Source organism: Oncorhynchus mykiss, chromosome 16 (genome assembly GCF_013265735.2).
Source record: "Oncorhynchus mykiss isolate Arlee chromosome 16, USDA_OmykA_1.1, whole genome shotgun sequence".
Taxonomy (NCBI): Eukaryota; Metazoa; Chordata; class Actinopteri; order Salmoniformes; family Salmonidae; genus Oncorhynchus; species Oncorhynchus mykiss.
In genome coordinates, this window is record NC_048580.1 from 56,530,300 (window position 1) to 56,540,341 (window position 10,042).

Sequence of the window (10,042 nt, forward strand, 5' to 3'; positions counted from 1 at the left end):
TACCCGCTATCTCTCATCGCCACGGCGATTGAGTCAATGCACGGGGCGCGCTTCTTCACTAAACTGGATCTCAGGAGCGCTTACAACCTGGTGCGTATCCGGGAGGGGGACGAGTGGAAGATGGCGTTCAGTACCACCTCAGGGCATTATGAGTACCTCGTCATGCCGTACAGGTTGATGAATGCTCCATTAGTCTTCCAATCCTTTGTAGACGAGATTTTCAGGGACCTGCACGGGCAGGGTGTAGTGGTATATATCGATGACATTCTGATATACTCTGCTACACCTGCCGAGCATGTGTCCTTGGTGCACAGGGTACTTTGATGACTGTTGGAGCATGATCTGTATGTCAAGGCTGAGAAATGCCTGTTCTTCCAGCAGGCCGTCTCCTTCCTAGGGTATCGCATTTTCACATCAGGGGTGGAGATGGAGAGTGAACGCATTTCAGCCGTGCGTAATTGGCCGACTCCCACCACGGTAAAGGAGGTGCAGCGGTTTTTTCGGGTTTGCCAATTACTACCGGAGATTTAGCTGTGGTTTTGGCCAGGTGGCTGCTCCAATTACCTCACTGCTGAAGGGGGTCCTGTACGTTTGCAGTGGTGCGCTGAGGCGGACAGGGCTTTTGGGCACCTAAGGGCTCTGTTTACCTCGGCTCCCGTGCTGGCCCATCCGGATCCCTCTTTGGCGTTCATAGTGGAGGTGGACGTGTCTGAGGCTGGGATAGGAGCCGTGCTCTCTCAGCGTTCGGGCACGACACCGAAGCTCCGCCCCTGTGCCTTCTTCTCGAAGAAGCTCAGCCTGGTGGAGCGGAACTATGATGTGGGGGACTGGGAGCTGTTGGCTGTGGTTAAAGCTTTGAAGGCGTGGAGACATTGGCTTGAGGGGGCTAAACACCCTTTCCTCATCTGGACTGACCACCGCAACCTGGAGTACATCCGGGCAGCGAGGAGACATCCGGGCAGCGAGGAGACTCGTCAGGCAGGTTCCCAAAATGTTAAGGCAGGCACACTGTCCCGGCTGTATGACATAGAGGAGTGGCTCATGGATCAGACTCCCATACTCCCGGCCTCCTGCCTGGTAGCGTCGGTTGTGTGGGAGCTGGACGGACATTGAGCAGGCGCCGCTCCCCTTCAGTATCCCGTCGGGCGTCTGTACGTTCTGTCTGCTGTCCGTGACCAGCTGATCTATTGGGCCCACACGTCACCCTCCTCTGGTCATCCGTCCGGGATCGGCCGGACGGTGCGCTGTCTGAGTGGGAAGTACTGGTGGCCTACCATGGAAAAGGACGTGAGGGTTTATGTTTCCTCCTGCTCGGTGTGCGCCCAGTCTAAGGCTCCTAGACACCTGTCCAGAGGTAAGCTACATCCCTTACCTGTTCCACAACGGCCTTGGTCACACCTGTCGGTGGATTCTCTAACCGATCTTCCTCCCTCACAGGGAAACACCACGATCCTGGTCGTTGTGGATCGTTTCTCTAAGTCCTGTCGTCTCCTCCCTCTGCCCGGTCTCCCTACAGCCCTACAGACTGCGGAGGCCTTGTTTACACACGTCTTCCAGCACTACGGTGTGCCTGAGGATATAGTGTCTGATCGAGGTCGCCAGTTCACTTCGAGAGTCTGGAGGGCGTTTATGGAACGTCTGGGGGTCTCGATCAGCCTCACCTCAGGTTTTCACCCTGAGAGTAATGGGCAGGTGGAGCGAGTGAACCAGGACGTGGGCAGGTTTCTGCGGTCTTCTTGCCAGGACCGCCCGGGGGAGTGGGCGGCGTTCGTGCCCTGGACCGAGATAGCGCAGAACTCGCTCCGCCACTCCTCCACTAACCTCTCCCCCTTTCAGTGCGTATTAGGGTACCAGCCGGTCATGGCGCCTTGGCATCAGAGTCAGACCGAAGCTCCTGCGGTGGATGACTGGTTCCAGCGCTCGGATGAGACATGGGAAGCCGACCATGTTCACCTCCAGCAGGCCGCGCTGGTCGTCACCGCAGTGAGGCCTACAGGGGACCGGGTCTGGCTCTCAACCCGAAACTTGCCCCTCCGCCTGCCCTGCCGGAAGCTGGGTCTGCGGTTTGTGGGGCCATTCAAAGTCCTGAAGAGAGTAAACAAGGTGTGTTACAGGTTACAGCTTCCACCCGATTACCGCATTAACCCCTCGTTCCATGTGTCTCTCCTCAGACCGGTGGTGGTTGGTCCGCTCCAGGAGTCTGAGGTGCGGGAGGTCCTTCCGCCTCCTCTGGACTTCGAGGGGGCCCCGGCGTACTCCATCCTTTCCATCCTTGATTCAAGGAGTTGGGCGTGGAGCCTTCAGTGGAGGAGAGGTGCTGGGTTCCGGTGGCGGACGTGTTGGACCCTGAAATGCTGCGGGAGTTCCACCGTCTCCAGCCGGATCGCCTGGCGCCTCGCCCTCTGGGTCGGTGTCGGCGAGCTGCTGGAGCCGGGTATTGTCAGTAACCAAAAAAGTGTTTAACAAATCAAAATCTATTTTATATTAAATAGCCACCTTTTGCCTTGATGACAGCTTTGCATAAAATATAAAATATTTTTTGATTTGTTTAACACTTTTTTGTTTACTACATGATTCCACATGTGTTATTTCATAGTTTTGATGTCTTCACCATTATTCTACAATGTAGAAAATAGTAAAAATAAAGAAAAACCCTTGAATGAGTAGGTGTTCTAAAACTTTTGACTGGTATTGTATGTACAATTTTACATTGTGTGTCTGAGTGTGTATACACATTCACAGGTATCATTTGTCATGACTCTCCTGGGATTATCTGAAGGATCGGGTTACAGTGGGTCTGCTCTACAGCACGCTCTCTCTCCTAGAGCGGGAAGTCGGTTTTATGACAGTCGTAAATACCGAAACTTCTTTCCTCACTCTGCCAAAATGAAAATTGAGAATTTCTTTGTTACCACAGAGAAAGACTTTGCAGTACGGTAACCTCAAAAGGTTGAATAATGTAACAATATTTCTGTCACGGCTGGCTGAAGGACCAAGGTGCAGCATGATAAGCGTACATTTTAAATTTATTTAAAAATGACGCCGACAAAACGAAGAACAAAAAAACTAACCGTGAAGCTTTGGGCTATGTGCCCTGAACAACTACAAAGTTAACGTCCCACAAAACAGGTGGGGGAAATGGGTACCTAAGTATGGTTCTCAATCAGAGACAATGATAGACAGCTGCCTCTGATTGAGAACCACACCCGGCCAACCACCTAGAAATAGAAAATCACAGACTGTCCACCACAGACTGTCCACCACGTTGCACCACAGACTGTCCAGGAGTTGGCGGATGCTTTGGTCCGGGTCTGGGAGGAGATCCCTCAGGAGACCATCCGCCACCTCATCAGGAGCATGCCCAGGCATTGTAGGGAGGTCATACAGGCACGTGGAGGCCACACACACTACTGAGCCTTTTGACTTGTTTTAAGGACATTACATCAAAGTTGGATCAGCCTGTAGTGTGGTTTTCCACTTTAATTTTGAGTGTGACTCCAAATCCAGACCTCCATGGGTTGATACATTTGATTTCCATTGATAATTTGTGTGATTTTGTTGTAAGCACATTCAACTATGTAAAGAAAAAAGTATTTATTAAGAATATTTCATTCATTCAGATCTAGGATGTTATTTTAGTGTTCCCTATATTTTTTTGAGCAGAGTATTTTATCATTACTCCCCCTGTCTGTTAATGTTTTGAAATGCTAAAGAGGCCTACCCTAATCATTGACACACTCACACAGGCCATCTCCATGTATCTGAGGCTCTCTCACCTCAAAGCTCTGCAATTCTGCTATTCACTGTCAAATAGGTCATCAGATCAGTGCCCTCTAATGACGCAGGCGTAAATAAGTTGTGGGAGCAGTACGGTTGCTAAAGTCCGGGAACTTTAAATAAATTCCCTATTTTTCAGTAGAATTTCCTACTTTTTCTTTCCTGATTCCAGGAATCCTCCAGTTGAGATTTCTGGAAAACTAGGGAATTCATTGAAATAAGTAGTGGGATCAGCCTTTCACAGACTCACTCCCTACCCCCTCTAAATAGGTTGTTGGATCAGCCTTTTACAGACTCACTCACTTGCTCCTGGTTCGCCGTTGATAATGGCCCCACTTTCCAAGGGTGTATCAGAGGAATTGGGATATGCAAAAAAAAAAACACTTCCAATTCACACATGCGTATTAATACACACTTGTATGTATGTGAACTAGGACAAATATAAGCACCCACCAAATTATTATTGTTATTAAAACAATACTGGGTTTGTAATGAGCAATTAGAGGAAACTACATTAATGTAAATATAGAGGGAAAACAGGAATTTGGGGTAATTATATATTTCATTTGCACCTTATTTTAGTATTTATTTACCTTGAATATGTTTTTTAAATGTTTTACTTCAACATTTTACTCTCAATATGTTATATTAGTGAAAATGTGGCAATTTTTCTTGTGTTCATGTTTGTGTTGACTATATAAAGCTATGAATGTTGTAGAATAAACACTTCGCAATCATTATTGAAACATCATAACAATTTGTGCACACACACACACATATGTGCGTGCGCATAAATGCATGTGCGCACACACCATCTCATGCACACTCATGCACATATGCACCTTCAAACACACATGGATCTGCTCTCCCCCCCCCCCCCCCCAACAAACAATAGAAAATAACTGCCTCGTGCCGCCAGCATTTTGCATTGTGTTTTTTCGGTGTATTAAAAAAAGTTAAAATGGTGAGATCAGCGTTCTCCATTCATGGCCCACTGCCCAGTGACGGCTTTGGACTGGTCAGCAATATGCTCCAGCGTTGGAGCTCAATAACCCGTTTCCCCTGTCCCCTGCCACTGTCCTACCCTGTCCCTCCCCTTGTCCTCAGCCCCATGCATGGATTGTTCAGGGCTTTGGCTGCTAGTGGGCCACCCTGCCTCTCACCCCTCCTGCCTGGCACACACACACACACCCTCATACACAATTCAAACCTCTGCCTATTCAATTCTCCACTGAGCAGCCCAGCACCTCCTAGAATGCTGGCCCAGAAAGAGTGTGAGAGAGAGAGGGAGTGAGAGAGAGAGAGAGAGAGAGAGAGAGAGAGAGAGAGAGAGAGAGAGAGAGGGAGAGAGAGAGAGAGAGAAAGAGAGAGAGAGAGAGAGAGAGAGAGAGAGAAAGAGAGAGAGATGCTTACTGTTTACTTTTAATTTAGTTTACTGTTAATTTGTTTTGTTTAGTTCACTTTTGTTTATTATCTACTTCACTTGCTTTGGCAATGTTAACATATGTGTCCCATGTCAATAAAGCCCTTAAATTGAATTGAAATTGAGAGAGAGAGAGTGAGAGCAAGAGAGAGAGCAAGACAGAGAGAGAGAGAGAGATGTGTCTAAGTGATACCTGACTGTTTTGTCAGGGCTGCCCTTTACAATGCTGATATTTGTAATTAGTTCACAACTTAAATATTTATTTAGTTAAGTTTTGAAATGTATTTGTTTTCTACCACTTTGGAGCAGTAGTAAATATGCATGCCTCTGTACTGTGCTTTGGGTGTCAATGTCAAGTTAATTGCTTTAAAGAAGTGCCCTATGCTTCTATGTTATGCAGACATCTAAGGTCCCCATGTCATGCTCCCAGCTTCAATGTTTTGTTCATAGCCCTTAAGTAGTGCTCATAACCACTTACGTATGCTTAATACCTCTGTCAATAACACTGTTGGGATTTGAGCTCAGTGAATAGTGTGAGTGCAGTACCTCTGCCCCGTGGGAAGAATCTGCAAAAAACACATCTTATCAGTTGTGAATGATAACTACAAACATGTTTCTAAAAAACCAAGCGGTTCCACTGTTCACATGTGGCACACATGCTCGATGCTAAGACAATGGTTTCACAAGGTCAGGCATTTCTATTTATGAGTCAATTCCGCACACTGTTGGCTTAAGGCTCATCTGTCTGGGGCCCCCCTTGGATCACTGTGTGTGTGTGTGTGTTTGTGTGTGTTCTCCGCCATCAGCACTTGTTCCCATGGTTATCATGGTTATGATGTGTCAACAGATAACATACACTATATGACACTATGAGACTAGACAAACTCCTCTCATCACTTCTGTGGGGTTGATCTCCACCCCTAGTTCTTATACTCACCCAGTCACTTGCTCTTTCTTAATTGCCTCCTCCCTCTTGTGTCAATGTCACACTTTTCTCTTCCTCCCTTAAGGAAGAGAAAACGCTCCCTCTCTTCCCCTCTCTTCTGTTGTGGGAGGCAACAAAGAGGTTCAATTTGTTTGATTTGGGCCATTCTGTGTCCACCACCGGGATTATGGCGTCACTGGGCCCTGGGGGGGGGGGGGGGGGGTTATAAAGCCCCCGGTGGGCCTTCTCCCCTCTGTCAGAGAGGCTAAAACGTCCCTAGGACAGTCCGTCTATTCCTGTCTCTACTCTAGAACCACCCCTCTAGCATCAATGCACATCTCCTCTTGACAACTATTCTGAGACACACACACACTTCCACACACACATACCTATGTTGCTACGGCAGGCGGCCAGTGGAGGCGAGCACAGTTGAGTTGATGTTTGACTGCCTTCGCGCCAACTTGAGATCATCCCGTAGCTTAGAGCTAGATCTGTCTGGTGGATTCCTCTGTCAACTTTTTTAACTGTTTGTCTTCCAACTGATTGGCTAAGTAAGACAGCGTTTGGGTCAGCCCAGCAAACTGACCTCCAAAGGGATTAAAAAAATTTTTAAAGTGCAAACGAGCAGCAAGACTTTTAAAACGTACACGTTTACCTTTTCTAGATTCACCTTGACAACTTTTATTTTGTGAGAAAAACATTTTCTGTTACAAGGAGCGTCCAGTGAACAGCCAGCATGTGGGAGTTCCGGTCCATGACGTTTTGGCGGGCAGTCTTCGCAGAGTTCTTCGGGACCATGTTCTTTGTGTTTTTCGGCATGGGTGCCGCGCTGCGCTGGACAACCGGACCCAACCACATTCTGCATGTGGCGCTGTGCTTCGGCTTGGCAGCTGCCACCATGATCCAGTCCATTGGTCACATTAGTGGCGGCCACATTAACCCGGCCGTCACCTTTGCCTACCTGGTGGGTTCCCAGATGTCCCTGTTCCGCGCTTTTTTCTACTGGGCTGCCCAGATCCTGGGGGCCGTGGCCGGGGCCGCTGTGCTCTATGGGGTCACCCCCAACAACATGAGGGGCAACATGGCTCTCAACACGGTAAGGCACCACCCACCCACCAAGTGCATATCTCAAATAGCACCGGGCCTATTCCCTTTATGGTGCATTAAGGGTCCATATATATCAGCTCAAAGTAGCAAAACATTTTTTGGTAGGCTTCTTAATGCTAATGGGGATTTAGAATGGGTAGAGATGAACAGGTATTAGGGAATCATCATGGAACCTACTGGTAACTACAGTTGCTGTGGTACAATGACCACAATACATGCCATCAGCGTTGTATAGAGCTGAGGCCATAGCGGTGAAGCCCCTGAACGTTTTACAGTTTGAGTTATGTGTTCCATCTTTGATTGCTGTCATGTCCTGTTACAGGCCTTTAAAGCCACAACTAATTGTATACATAATATACACTTAACTAGAAAGAGGACACACTTACTTTACAAAGTGAGTTGTTCACAAAGGACCTCAAGTCTGATGCATATTTTTCTCCTCTGGCCGTCTACAGTTGCAGCCTGGTATCAGCCTGGGCATGGGTACCACAGTGGAGGTGTTCCTGACCATGCAGCTAGTGATATGTATCTTTGCCGTGACAGATGAGAGGAGGAACGGACGCATGGGCTCTGCTGCCCTGTCCATCGGCTTCGCTGTCACCATCGGACACCTCATGGGGGTGAGCAACACACACACACTGACACTTACACACACTGGTAAGAGAAAACACACGCAATTCCCAAAACACTTATATCCTCATAGTGGAACACACACAAAAACAGACTTGCATTGTGTACAACAGAAATGTACTCTTTGCCAGTCTGTATTCTGAGCGCCCTATTGTCCTTCTCTGCTGTAGATGTACTACACCGGTGCTGGAATGAACCCTGCAAGGTCTTTCGCCCCCGCTGTGCTCTTCAGGAACTTTGTAAACCACTGGGTAGGAAACACACATACACCATAATGTAGAATTTGAAATATTTTGTACAAATATCAAATAATCATATCACAATGGAGGATTCTATGATCTTATAGTAATTAATAGTGTAGTCAATATACAACATTACATGTTGCTTGTGCCGTATCTTCATGATAAACTTTGTATGTGTGTTGTTTCAGGTGTACTGGGTGGGTCCCATGATAGGAGGTGCTATGGGAGCTCTTCTGTACGATTTCATGCTGTTCCCCCGTATGCGTGGTCTGTCTGAGCGCCTGGCCACACTGAAGGGCAGCCGACCCCCCGAGACGGAGACCCAGCAGGACAACCGTGGGGAGCCCATCGAGCTCAAGACACAATCCCTATAAACCTGCCCATGTCTGGAGACAAGGGACAGGCCCTGTGTCCGCCAACCCCCACGCTGGCCCCATCCCATGAGCACATACACAGTCCCTCTCATTGACTCACTAACTAACACACAGGCACATGCAGATTCAGACATATATTGATGCATAAACTGTACACACACCCAGACACAGACAGGTTCACAACCTTCAACCTCAATATGCAACGAGACTCCTCTGCTTCCAACCTCACTCTGTATCCTGAACTGGACATGGTGTTTGATAGAGGTGACCAGTGCCTGCTCCAACAGTCCCACTACCTCCCCTCTCCTCCTCCTCAGCCACACAGAGTCTTCCCCTCACACACCCACACAGACTGAAGGACCAGACCTGTCAGCACAGAAGCATGTGAACCCTGTGTCTAGCAGGAAAACTAGGGGAGGGGTATGCAGGTAGGGGGGTGAGGGTGAGGTATAGGTGGGTATGTAAGTATGGTCGGGGTAAGAGGTAAGGGTATAGGATAGAGGGTTGGGGTGTAGATGGGGTAAAGGGTTTGGGGTGAGAATAGAGGGGCAACACTCCAAGTTTTTAGTTGTATAGATTTGAGTCAGGCCTGAGCAACTCGAGTCCTCTGGGACCTGATTGGTGTCACACTTTTGCCCCAGCCCCAGCTAACACATCTGACTCCAATAATGAAGATCTTCAGCTTGAATGCAATTAGTTTAAATCAGCTGTGTTTGCTAGGGATGGGGAAAAGGGTGACACCACTCCGGCCCCGTGGACTAGAATTGCCCAGGACTGAAACCAATGAAGATGGGCATGTTTTTTCATTATTTATCAGATTTTATCTCTAAATTTTTTCAGTTTAATTTTGTTTTCTGCACTTCAGACACAAAACGTGGATGTATGAAACCATTTGATTTGAGCAAGGTTTCATTTTTAAAATCACTTAATTTTATCTGTGTGTGTGTGTGTGTGTGTGTGTGTGTGTGTGTGTGTGTGTGTGTGTGTGTGTGTGTGTGTGTGTGTGTGTGTGTGTGTGATCGAGTTCGCAGATTTATTTAGTTTATTTTCATTACGCTCCTGTTTGTATCATGATTATGTTTCATAGAATTATCAATTTTTAAGACATTATAATTTTTCCTCCCTTCACTGTGGTATTTGCTATGATATTCATTTTTACACAAACCATCTGCTTTTGTGTTCAGAAAAAAAACACAATTCAAAGGAAAGGTATCCCAGACTGGACTGATTCTGTTCACTGCAAAAAGGCTGTGTAAGCTTTTCATTGAGTCTCCTTTTATGATTTGATCCTTGGGAGCACAAAGCTGTTTAAACCATATTTAAATTAAAAATAAATACAAAAACTTGATACAAAATGTGTGTCATGTTTAGTTTACTCCATTATTGGTTTCATGCATGTTAACATTAGAAGTCTCCTCCCTACGCTTGTTTTATTCACTGCTTTAGCAAACTCTGCCAACCCAGATGTCTTAGCCGTGTCTGAATCCTGGCTTAGGAAGACCACCAAAAACTCTGAAATTTCCATCTCTAACTATAACATTTTCCTCTAAGAGCTGTGCCCTGG

General features: G+C 47.2%; 1 protein-coding gene across 1 annotated transcript; it reads left to right on the forward strand.

Annotated features, from left to right (window-relative positions):
* Positions 1–6,367: 6,367 nt before the first annotated feature.
* LOC110492377 (lens fiber major intrinsic protein-like) lies at positions 6,368–9,833 on the forward strand. Its single transcript, XM_021566638.2, has 4 exons — positions 6,368–7,221; positions 7,688–7,852; positions 8,033–8,113; positions 8,293–9,833. The coding sequence occupies exons 1-4, from the start codon at positions 6,862–6,864 to the stop codon at positions 8,476–8,478; spliced, it is 792 nt and encodes a 263-aa protein (XP_021422313.1). The 5' UTR covers positions 6,368–6,861; the 3' UTR covers positions 8,479–9,833.
* The last annotated feature ends 209 nt before the right edge of the window (positions 9,834–10,042 follow it).